Genomic DNA, 12,516 nt, shown 5'->3' with positions numbered 1-12,516 from the left:
GACAGAAGTTATTTTGCCACAAGCCAAGAAGTGCCAGAAGCCACCACAAACTGGGGGTGGCAAGGAGGATTCTCCCCCAGAGCCCCTTCCTTTCAGACTTCTGACCTCTAGAACTGCTGAGGGAATAAATTTTATGTTGTTTTAAGCCACCTGCTTTGTCGTAATTTGTTACGGCAGCCCTAGGAAAGTATGAGTAACCCTTCCCAGTTGAATTCTCCCCTCTCCCTCTCCACTATCCTAAGCAAGGTGTTTATCATCCTCATGCATGCCTTTCTACAAGTTACATATGCATGCCTTCCTTCCATGCATACCTTTTACTACATATATGTATCTATAATCAGTGATTGTTTTGCATGTTTTTAAACCTCATATTCATGATATCATAATGGCTCTATCCTTCTGAACCTAGTTTGTTCCCTCATCCATTGTTTTCTTCACTGCCAGGAGGTTTTTCTGTATCTCAGGGCCTTGAGAATTCTAGTCTCGTCCCCATTCCTTTACTGTGAGCCTTTACTGTCCCATTCAGCTTACCTGTGTATCAAGTCACTGAACAAACGGTGGTCTTACCACAGGAGAAACTCAGTCCCTCACAACACCCATCCCCTGCCCCATGCCCATCATTGCTCTTAGACGGTGATGCTGAAACTTTGAGATGCCTCAGAGTCACCTGGAGGACATGTAAAGCCTGATAGCTGGGCCACCTTCAGAATAATGAGCCAGTAAATCTGGAGTGGGGCCTGAGACGTTGTACTTCTAACAAGTTCCCAGGTGATGCTGATGCTGCTGGTCTGTGGCAGCTCAGTAGCTCCATCTGGTCTCCAGATAAGCTTGGTCACCCCCTGGTTCCTCTCACTAAACTGAAGTAGGGGCTAGACCTCCGTCTCTCTCTTTACATAAATTGTTTGTCAATTGATATATTAATTAACCTGTGGCTGCAATAAAGGGCTTCCTGATAACTTGGTTGGTAAAGGATCCACCTGCTATGCAAGAACTTAAAAAAATGGTTTCAATGACAGTAAAGTGGACCAAAACAAAAAGATACAAGATTTGCATCAGTGTTACACATCTAAAAAATCTGCAGCTTATCCATGGCTAGCAAATTTTTATTTTTAACATGAACAAACGCAGTCAAATATATCTGACAAACGTAAGAAAAAAAGTCAGATGTCAGTGAATAAGATATTTCACATGATGAAACCTGGAACAAAACCAGTGTTGATAAAATTCCCACTGGCTACTGAGAAGCCGAAAATCTCAAATTCGTGAGGGACACGTCCACTGTTTCTTCCTCCATCATGTCTTTCTATGCTTGACAGCTGTGGGATGAAGTAAGAGTCAATTAACAATTGTAAACCAGGGGGCAGTCCCAAGATAGCAGCGGAATAGGACAGGGAGACCACTTACTTCCCCCACAAATTCATCAAAAGATCATTTGAATGCCCAGCAACTTCCACAAAACAACTTCTGAATGCTGGCAGAGGACACCAAGCACCCAGACAGGCAGCCAGATCTCTTCAAAAGGAGGTAGGACAAAATATAAAAGACAAAAACTGAGGCAAAAGATTTAGGGACGGAGGCCCATCCTGGGGAGGGAGTCAGGAAAGAGGAGAAGTCTCCACACAGCAGGAAACCCTCGCACAGGAGTGTCTGAGGGGAGTTCTGGAATCTCAGAGGGCAACGTAACCAGGAGGGAAAACAAAAACAAAAACAAAAACAAAAACACCACAGAATACGCACCTAAGCACAACTGCCAGCGGAGAAGTGGCCCAGACACTCGGGTCCACCACCAGTGAGTGGGGGCTGGGCAGGAAGGTGCAGGCTGCATAACTGGTCCTTAGGGTAAGGACCGGGCCTGAATGCCCTGAGGACAGTCTGAGGGAGCTAATGTGAGACAGCAACCCAAACCGTGGGATCACCAGAGAGACACACAAAAAAGACCTTTCTCACGAAAGGCTCTATTGGCACCCCTGGCACGCTCACAGAACAAAGGATTGAGCAAATACCACAGGAGAGCAAGCCAGCTGCCATATAGGGCCCTCCCTCCCTGGAGGCAGAGAGGCAGGCCAGAGATAGCCAGAGCCGGAAGGCAAGGGGCTGCTGCAATCTTGGCCCCAGAGATCACATCTTCCACCAAACTGGGAGCAGGCTCCCAGTTGCTAACCTCGTCTTCTTGGGATCCTAGATGGTTGACATCTGCCAGGAGTGTCACAGCCTGGGAACAGCTCCCCAGAGGAGACATACGGCACACCTGGAACTGCGCTCTTGTGGAAACTGAGTGGCGGGGACCAGGCAGGTGAGTTAGACGCATGGCCCACCGAGCACCCGGTCGCCTGAGCTGCTCGGACCTGGGAGGGGCACAAAACGCACAGCCTATCCGGGTCTGTGCCCTTGTGGAGCACCTGAGAACCTGAGCGGCTCAGCCCTGGGAAGTGCACGAAACGCAGGGCCCACTCGGCACAGTGCCCTTGCAGAGCACCCTGGAGACTGATCGGTCTAGACCCAGGAAGCACATGCTGCCTTGGACTGTGGCAAACCCAGTGTGGTCCATCCACTGCGAGCACTCCCCACACACGCCAGCGGTGTTTGTTTGCAGTGTCCCTCCCTCTCCACAACACAACTGAACAAGTGAGCCTAAGTAAGTGGCCACCTTCGCCCCCTTGTGTCAGGGCAGAAATTAAGACACTGAAGAGACTTGCAGAGGAAGCCAAAATAAACAAAGAAGGGGGAACCGCTTTGGAAGTAACAGGTACAACAGATTGAAACCCTGCATTTGATACTGGAGACATCGGAGGGGCGCCTATAGACCTTGAGAACAAGTACAAGCCAGAACAAGGGATGATCTGACACTGAACAGACCCCACAACGCCCAGAGAAATTCCTAGATATATTTTTACTGTTATCACTTTTTAATTTTTTGTTAATTTACTTTTTATCACTCCTTTAACTTTCATTTTTATAGCCTACTTTTACGTTTCCCCCAAAAAAACCCTATTTTTTTTTTGAAAACAAATTCCGTAGTTCTTTGCTTACTGTGATTGATTATGTTTGTATTTTTTATACTTTATTTTTGAGAGTCTAACCTCTCTCCCAGGTTTATAATCTTTGCTTTTTGATATTTGTTATCAATTTTGTACCTCTAAGAATCTAATCTTCGGTATCCATTTTCACTTAAAGATCTGATTACTGGCTTGACTGCTCTCTCCCTTTTCTCCTCCAGGTCACCTCTATCGCCTTCCTCCCTCTTCTCTTGTGTATATAACTCTGTGAATCTCTCTGGGTGTTCCGGGCTGTGGAGAGCACTTAGGGCTTAGATTAATGGCTAGATTGTTCTCTCCCCTTTTGACTCTCCCTTCTCTCCTCCTGGTCACCTCTATCTCCCTCCTCCCTCTTCTCTTCTCTTCTCTATATAACTCTGTGAATCTCTCTGGGTGTTTCTGGCTCTGGAGAATTGTTTCGTCAATAAACCTAGGGGGTTTTATCGTCTATGCTGTGTGAATGGAGAAGTTTTGAGGCTACTGTAAGACAGGGACCGAAAGCCAGAGGCAGGAGGCTTAACCCCAAAACTTTAGAACATCAGAGAACGCCTGACTCCAGAGAACATTAATAGATGAGCGCTCACCCAAAAGTCTCCACACCTACCCTGAAACCAAGCTCCACCCAAGACCTAACAAGATCCAGTGCAAGACACACCACAATAATTCTCCAGCAAAACAGGAACCCAACCTTGAACATTAAAAGACGGGCGGCCCAAAGCCATGCTAAACCCACAGACACCCCAAAACTCACTACTGGACACTTCACTGCACTCCAGAGAGAAGACATCCAGTTCCACCCACCAGAACACAGGCACAAGCTCCCCCCAACCAGGAAACCTTGACAAGCCGTTAGTCCAACCCCACCCACAGGGAGAAGACGCCATAATTAAGAGGAACCACAAACTTCCAGCCTGCAGAAAGGGCACCCAAACACAGCAATCTAACCAAAATGTAAAGGCAGAGAAATATTCCGCAGGTGAGGGAACATGCTAAAAACCCACCAAACCAAACCAAAGAGGAGGAGATACCTGAAAAGGTATTTAGAATAAGGACAGTAAAGATGATCCAAAATCTTGAAAACAAAATGGAGCTACAGATAAACAGACTAGAGGCAAGAATCGAGAAAATGCAAGAAATGTTTAACTAAGGACCTAGAAGAAATAAAGAAGAATCAACCAGTAATGAATAATGCAGTAATTGAGATCAAAAGCACTCTGGAGGGAACCAACAGTAGAATAACTGAGGCAGAAGAGAGGATGGGTGAGGTGGAAGACAGAATGGTGGAAATAAATGAAGCACAGAGGAAAAAAGAATTAAAAGAAATGAGAACAACCTCAGAGACCTCTGGGAAAAAGTTGAATGCCCCAACATTTAAATCATAGGTGTCCCAGAAGAAGAAGACAAAAAGAAAGTGCGTGAGAAAATACTTGAGGAGATAATAGTCGAAAACTTCCCTAATGTGGGGAAGGAAACAGCCACCCACGTCCAAGAAACCCAGAGCGTCCCAAACAGCGTAAACCCAAGGCAAAACACCCCGAGACACAAGTTAATCAAACTAACAAAGATCAAACATTAAAAGCAGCAAGAGAAAAGCAACAAAAAACACACAAGGGGATCCCCATAAGGATAACAGCTGATCTTTCAATAGAAACTCTCCAGGCCAGAAAGGGATGGCAGGACATACTTAAAGAGATGAAAGAGAAAAACTTACAACCAAGATTACTCTACCCAGCAAGGATCTCCTTCAGATATTAAGGAGAAATCAAAAGCTTTACAGACAAGCAAAAGCTGAGAGAATTCAGCACCACAAAACCAGCTCTTCAACAAATACTAAAGGATCTTCTCTAGACAGGAAACACAGTAAATGTTTATAAAAACGAACCACCCCCCCACACACACACACAAAATGTATATGGCAACAGGATCATACTTATCAATAATTACCTTAACTGTAAATGGGTTAAATGCTCCAACCCAAAGACAAAGACTGGTCAACTGGGTAAAAAAAACAAGACCCCTATATATGCTGTCTACAAGAGACTCACCTCAAACCTAGGGACACATGCAGACTGAAACTGAAGGGCTGGGAAAAGATATTTCATGTAAACGGGGACCAAAAGAAAGCAGGAGAGCAATACTCATATCAGATAAAATAGAATGTGAAATAAAGACCATGATAAGAGACAAAGAAGGACACTACATAATGATCAAAGGATCAATCCAAAAAGAAGATATAACAATTATAAATATATGTGCACCCAACACAGGAGCACCTCAATACGGAAGACAAATGCTAACGAGAAAGAAAGGGGAAATTAAGAGTAACACAATAATAGTGGGGGACTTTAATACCCCCCCCACACACTTATGGATAGATCAACCAAACAGAAAATTAGCAAGGAAACACAAGTGCTAAATGATACAATGGACCAGTTAGAGCTAATTGATATCTATAGGGCATGTCACCCCAAAACAATGGAATTCACCTTTTTCTCAAGTGTACACGGAACATTCTCCAGGATAGATCACATCCGGGGCCATAAATATAGCCTTGGAAAAATAAAAAAAAAAATTGAAATCATTTGAAGCATCTTTTCTGACCACCAAGTGGTAAGATTAGATGTCAAGTACAGGAAAAAAAAAAAAAAAAAAAACTATTAAAAATGCAAACATATGGAGGCTAGACAACACGCTTCTGAATAACCAACAGATCGTGGAAAAAAATCAAAAAGGAAATGAAAATATGCATAGAAACAAGTGAAAATGAAAACACGACAACCCAAGACCTATGGGATTCAGTAAAAGCAGTACTAAGAGGGAGATTCATAGCAATACAAGCCTGCCTCAAGAACCTAGAGAGACATCAAATAAAGAACCTAACTTTACATCTAAAGCTAGTAGAAAAAGAAGAAAAGAACCACCCCAAAGGTAGTAGAAGGAAAGACATCATAAAGCTGAGAGCAGAAATAACTGAAAAAGAAACAAAGGAGACTGTAGCAGAAATCAACAAAACTAAAAGCTGGTTCTTTGAGAAGATAAATAAAATAGACAAACCATTATCCGTCTCACAGGAAAAACTGGGAGAAGAATCAAATCAATAAACTTAGAAACGAAAATGGAGAAATCACAGCAGACAACACAGAAATACAAAAGGTCCTAAGAGACTAGTATGAGCAGTTACATGCCAATAAAATGGACAACTTGGAAGAAATGGACAAATTCTTAGAAAACTATAACTTTCCAAAACTGAACCAGGAAGAAATAGAAAATCTTAACAGGCCCAGCACAAGCACAGAAATTGAAGCTGTAATAAAAAACCTGCCAACAAACAAAAGCCCAGGACCAGGTGGCTTCACAGGTGAATTCTACCAAAAACTTAGAGGAGAGCTAACACCTATCCTACTCAAACTCTTCCAGAAAATTGCGGAGGGGGGTAAAGTGCCAAACTCATTCTATGAGGCCACATTCACCCTCATACCCAAACCAGACAAAGATGCCACAAAGAAAGAAAACTACAGGACACTTTATCACTGATGAACAGAGACGCAAAAATCCTCAACAAAATTCTAGCAAGCCAAATCCAACAACATATTACAAAGATCACACATCATGACCAAGTGGGCTTTATCCCAGGGATGCAAGGATTCTTCAGTATTCACAAATCAATCAATGGGATACACCATATGAACAAATTGAATGATAAAAAACATATGGTTATCTCAACAGATGCAGAGAAAGCCTTTGACAAAATTCAGTGCCCATTTATGATAAAAACTCTCCAGAAGGCAGGCATAGAAGGAACATACCTCAACATAATAAAAGCCATATACGACAAGCCCACAGCAAACATTATCCTCAATGGTGAAAAATGGAAAGCATTTCCTCCAAAATCAGGAACAAGACAAGGGTGCCCACTCTCACCACTACTATTCAGCATAGTTTTGGAAGTCCTAGCCACAGCAATTGGAGAAGAAAAACAAATAAAAGGAATCCAGATTGGAAAAGAAGAAGTGAAACTCTCACTGTTTGCAGATGACATGATCCTTCTACGTAGAAAACCCTGAAGACATCACCAGAAAGTTACTAGAGCTAATCCATGAATATAGTGAAGTTGCAGGATATAAAATTAACACACAGAAATCCCTTGCATTCCTATACACTAACAATGAGAAAACAGAAAGAGAAACTAAGGAAACAATCCCATTCACCATTGCAATGAAAAGAATAAAATACTTAGGAAGAAATTTACCTAAAGAAACAAAAGACGTATATATGGAAAACTATAAAACACTGATCAAAGAAATCAAAGATGACACAAATAGATGGAGAAATATACCATGTCCGTGGATTGGAAGAGTCAATATAGGGAAAATGAGTACACTACCCAAAGCAATCCCTGTCAAGCTACCAACGGTATTTTTCACAGAACTAGAACAAATAAGTTCACAATTTGTATGGAAACACAAAAAACCTCGAATAGCGAAAGCAATCCTGAGAGAGAAGAATGGAACTGGAGGAATCAACCTGCTTGACTTCAGACGACACTACAAAGCTACAGTCATCAAGACATTACGGTACTGGCACAAAGACAGAAATATAGATCAATGGAACAAAATAGAAAGCCCACACACCTATGGATACCTTATCATTGAGAAAGGGGGCAAAAATATGCAATGGAGAAAAGACAATCTCTTTAACAAGTGGTGCTGGGAAAACTGGTCAACCACCTGTAAAAGAATGAAACGAGAACCCTTTTAACACCATACACAAAAATAAACTCAAAATGGATTAAAGATCTAAACCTAAGACCAGAAACTATAAAACTCTTCGGGGAAAACATAGGCAGAACACTCTCTGACATAAATCACAGCAAGATCCTCTATGACCCTCCTCCCAGAGTAATGGAAATAAAAGCAAAAATAAGCAAATGGGACCTAATTGAACTTAAAAGCTTTTGCACAACGAAGGACACTATAAGCAGGGTGAAAAGGGAGCCTTCAGAATGGGAGAAAATAATAGCAAACGAAGCAACTGACAAAGAATTAATCTCCAAAATATACAAGCAGCTCATGCAGCTCAATTCCAGAAAAATAAACGACCCAATCCAAAAATGGGCCAAAGAACTAAACAGACATTTCTCCAAAGAAGACATACAGATGGCTAACAAACACATGCAAAGATGTTCAACATCACTTATTATCAGAGAAATGCAAATCAAAACCACAATGAGGTACCATCTCACGCCAGTCAGAATGGCTGCCATCAAAAAGTCTATAGAACAGTCTTATGGACTCTGTGGGAGAGGGAGAGGGTGGGAAGATTTGGGAGAATGGCATTGAAACATGTAAAATATCATGTATGAAACGAGTTGCCAGTCCAGGTTCGATGCAAGATACTGGATGCTTGGGGCTGGTGCACTGGGACGACCCAGAGGGATGGTATGGGGAGGGAGGAGGGAGGAGGGTTCAGGATGGGGAACACATGTATACCTGTGGCGGATTCATTTTGATATTTGGCAAAACTAATACAATTATGTAAAGTTTAAAAATAAAATAAAATTAAAAAAAAAAGTCTACAAACAATAAATGCTGGAGAGTGTGTGGAGAAAAAGGGCACCCTCTTACACTGTTGGTGGGAATGCAAACTAGTACAGCCACTATGGAGAACAGTGTGGAGATTCCTTAACAACAACAACAACAACAACAACAACAACAAACTGGAAATAGAACTGCCATACGACCCAGCGATCCCACTGCTGGGCATACACACCGAGGAAACCAGAGTTGAAAGAGACACATGTACCCCAATGTTCACTGCAACACTGTTTACAATAGCTAGGACACGGAAGCAACCTAGATGTCCATCAGCAGACGAATGGATTAGGAAGTTGTGGTACATATACACGACGGACTATTACTCAGCTATTAAAAAAAAAAAAGAATGCATTTCAGTCAGTTCTAATGAGGGGGGTGAAACTGGAGCCTATTATACAGAGTGAAGTAAGTCAGAAAGACAAACACCAAATACAGTATATTAACGCATATATATGGAATTTAGAAAGATGGTACCTGTAACCCTATATGCGAGACAGCAAAGAGACACCGATGTAAAGAACAGACTTTTGGACTCTGTGGGAGAAGGCGAGGGTGGGACGATATGAGAGAATAGCACTGAAACATGTATATTACTCTATGAAAAATAGATGACCAGTGCAAGTCTGATGCATGAAGCAAGGCACCCGGAGCGGGTGCTCTTGGACAACTCGGAGGGATGGGGTGGGGAGGGAGGTGGGAGCAGGGTCAAGATGGTGGGACACATGTACACCCATGGCTGATTCATGTTGATGTATGGCAAAAACCACAGTATTGTAAAGTAACTGGCCTCCAATTAAAATATATAAATTAATTTAAAAAATTGTAAACCAGTAACAGGCAAAAGTGACTTTCTAAGTCTAAGAAAACAGTCAGTCCTACATATGCCTGCTAAGTCAAAAGAGAAATTACCACATTTACCTCTGTCAACACAGACCTTGAGATATGTCGTCAATCACTCACCCCTCATACCAACGTCCTCTCCCACTCGCCAAACACCAAAATGCCTGCTTTGTTGTTGGTGGTTTTTCTCGAGAGAGACTTATCTAATAAGTCTTTCCACCTTACAAGCCTGTGCTCTCTCCATCAATCGCACTCTTAAACTCCCAGACTCTCAGTTTGCACATCCATAAAAGGAAAAGAAGAAAGACAGGAAAAAGCAAAGCAAGAAAGAGAGGAAGGGACAGGTAAAATATAAGTTGACTTAATGACCAATTCGGTGATGGACAGGGAGGCCTGGCGTGCTGCGATTCATGGGGTCGCAAAGAGTCGGACAGGACTGAGCGACTGAACTGAACTGAACTGAATGACCAATTCAGCAGCGAACAACAATCTCACCATGACTAATTTGCTTTTCTTCTGACTGTCCCATGAACTAGAAAAACTTACAACTGAACAAATAGAGATTAGTCATTAAATGTGCTCCCACTTGAAAATTTTTCACTGACTACATCTTTGTCAATAGTCACAACCTCAAAGGCATTTGCTTTCTCCCGGTTAGGACAAAAGACCGTATTTCTGTAGCTCAGTGCTGAAGGCCCAGCTAGTGTCCGTTCCAGTCACCTTTAGTCGCTTGTTCTGGTTAACTGCGTTCCAGACAAACAGTGGTCTCTGCTACCAGGTCTCAAAAATTTCCCACGTGGGGAAGCCTTACAGCTACAGCTCAAAGGACCTGTAGCTGTGAATGAAGTACATTTCAGAACATGCTGTGTTCTATATTATCTAGCAAACAAAGTATTATTAACATTAAGCTGTTTTGAAACTAGACTTTAACCAAGTTTTAATTATTATTTACTTTGGGGAGAACATTTAAAAATGTAGGTCAGGAATGGTGGCTGGGTGATACTCAGAGCTGCACACAGATACCTGGGTTCTCCGGGGCTGTCCTCTGCTGGGTCCAGGTCCTTTTCAGGTCCTTCTTCTGGTTTTTTATCGCTGTCCTCCTCCTCACCTTCAGCTTCTTGGACCTCCTCATCAGACTCTTCATACTGATAATCACTCGCTTCTTTTGTGAAGTATAACACAGACTTTGGGACTGGAACTTCACGGAAAAAAATAACCCAATTTATAATCAGTCGCCACATCCAGTACTCTACCGCCACGGAGGAGAGAAGTAGGTGATGGGCACCTTCCTAGAGGTTGGTGCGACACCGTCAGGGCCCTCACATTTCCGCAGCTTCGGGGTTTTCAGGGTGAGGTCTTTACTGTCTTTCCAGAAGATCTCACACCCTGTGCTGCTGATTATTTCTGGCCCTTTGGAGAAGAAGGGATCAGAATCATCTGGGTCTGACCGCATTTGGTATGTTTCTGTCAGAACTTCGTTGAAAAAGTATTCCTTTCACTTAAAAAGAAATCCTACTGTGACGCTCATTGGTTCCCAGACCCCTGAGAATTTTTATTTTTACATCTTTCAGGTGCTCCAGTACAAGTGCATCATTTTCCCGGATCATGCTACCGAGAATCTTTAGGTTTTTAAATGCCCTCAAGCAAAAGCGAGGGATGCCCTTTGTTTCTCCTTCCCCTCAGGCTCTCCATCTCCTCCCAGGCTCCTTCTGGAACAGGTACTGGCCACTAACATTCACCTTCTGTGGGCTCATGAATTGCACTGATGATGTCAGCTCTCTTATCAAACAGAGGGCTGGCAGAAGGAAGCATACTTTTTCTCAAGACCATAAAGGTCTTTATAGAATTGGGCTTCCACTTGTGCAAATTATGCCTGGAGGTTTTTGAGAGCTTTGACCCGCTGCTTAACCGCTAGAGGCCAGTGCTGAGCGCAGCCTGCCTTTGAGCCCGATGCCCCCACAGGGTCTGCAAGGGCCTGAGGGCCTGGCCGCCACTTGCCCACCTCGGCCCTGCCAGGACCACAGGCCCTGGCCTCCCAGGACTCAGAGGCAATAGCCAGGGTGCCACCCTCCCAGAGCTCAGCCTCCACTGCAGATTCCTCTGACTTCTGGGATGCAGACCCCTGGACCCTGGGACCCTGAGGCTCCCAGGGTGGGGGCGCCCTCTGCTTGGTACTCACCCTGCGAGGCCTCGCCTCCCTCTGCCAGGTCTTCCTGCTCCTGAGGAGGCGCGGGACCCTCTCCAGGGCCGGAGGGAGGCTGGGAGCTGTGCTTGACCGTTGGGCAGGGGCCAGGGGGCCAGACCAGGGCATGGTCATTGTAGGAGAAACTGTGTAGAAGGGAGTGGACCAGACCCCAGAACACAGGCCCAAACTGCTCCAAGGGGTCCCCGTGGCCTGCAACCACTGCTGCGCCTTCCTGCTCACTCTCATCATTCTCGACTGTCTCCTCCTCCTCGACCTCTTCCAACAGGTGCTCCTCCTCCTCCAGGGCCTCCAGCTCGAAATCAGACTCCTCCTCCTCCTCTAACGGCTCTATAGCCCACACTTCCATTGTGGCCTGTGGCCCACTGTGCCCCCTGCGAAGGCCTGCTGACACCCTCAGGGAGGGCAGAAGGGCCGCGGCCTCCTCGACCCCATCCGTCCCCTCCCAAGCCGGTGCCGGGACCCCAAGGGGACTGGGGTCACAGCCCGCCCTGCCACCAGCCCTGTCCAGGCCACCTGGCATTCAGTCGTGCTCCTCTGTGGCAGACATGGCAGGAGAGACTGTGCCAGATGGTGATGGGCCTGCAGTGATGTCCAGGGGAAGATGGCAGCCGCTGAGAGTCGCGGAGGAGACGCCGTTGGCAGCGCGGACCGCAGGGTGGGGGTGTGAGCGGCAGAGATGTCAGCTGCACAGGGAACAGGAGTCTGTGAAGTTGCTGGTGTGGGCCCCGCGACAAGAATGGCAAGGGGGTGGCCCGCAGACTGGCCCACCACGACCGAGGCTGAGATGGCGGTGTACAGGCAGGAAAGAACCAGAAGGGCTGGCGACGGTAGGTGGAGCTTA

The 12,516-nt window shown here is 44.8% G+C and overlaps 1 protein-coding gene across 2 annotated transcripts; it reads right to left on the bottom strand.

Annotated features, from left to right (window-relative positions):
• Positions 1–1,091: 1,091 nt before the first annotated feature.
• On the bottom strand, positions 1,092–12,256 carry LOC129638994 (cancer/testis antigen family 47 member C1-like). 2 transcript variants are annotated; one of them, XM_055563781.1, is made up of 4 exons: positions 11,649–12,256; positions 10,493–10,667; positions 5,522–5,585; positions 1,092–1,316 (listed from the first exon to the last, which is right to left on the bottom strand). In XM_055563781.1, the coding sequence occupies exons 1-3, from the start codon at positions 12,193–12,195 to the stop codon at positions 5,561–5,563; spliced, it is 747 nt and encodes a 248-aa protein (XP_055419756.1). In that variant the 5' UTR covers positions 12,196–12,256; the 3' UTR covers positions 1,092–1,316; positions 5,522–5,560. The 2 variants fall into 2 exon arrangements, with proteins under 2 accessions (XP_055419756.1, XP_055419757.1); XM_055563782.1 differs by lacking the exon at positions 5,522–5,585 and having other exon boundaries at positions 11,649–12,255.
• Between the last annotated feature and the right edge of the window lie 260 nt (positions 12,257–12,516).

Source organism: Bubalus kerabau, chromosome X (genome assembly GCF_029407905.1).
Source record: "Bubalus kerabau isolate K-KA32 ecotype Philippines breed swamp buffalo chromosome X, PCC_UOA_SB_1v2, whole genome shotgun sequence".
NCBI lineage: Eukaryota > Metazoa > Chordata > Mammalia > Artiodactyla > Bovidae > Bubalus > Bubalus kerabau.
This window is presented reverse-complemented; position numbering and strand designations above follow the sequence as displayed.

Bases quoted from the DNA above. Each gene is read 5' to 3' on its own strand.
- LOC129638994 (XM_055563781.1), bottom strand. From the start codon at position 12,195: ATGCCAGGTGGCCTGGACAGGGCTGGTGGCAGGGCGGGCTGTGACCCC. The intron at 10,668-11,648 runs GTGAGTACCAAG...TTTTCCGTGAAG, and splicing joins GGGAGGCGAGGCCTCGCAGG to TTCCAGTCCCAAAGTCTGTG. The intron at 5,586-10,492 runs GTATCTGTGTGC...TATTTTTCCAAG, and splicing joins GACAGCCCCGGAGAACCCAG to GCTATATTTATGGCCCCGGA.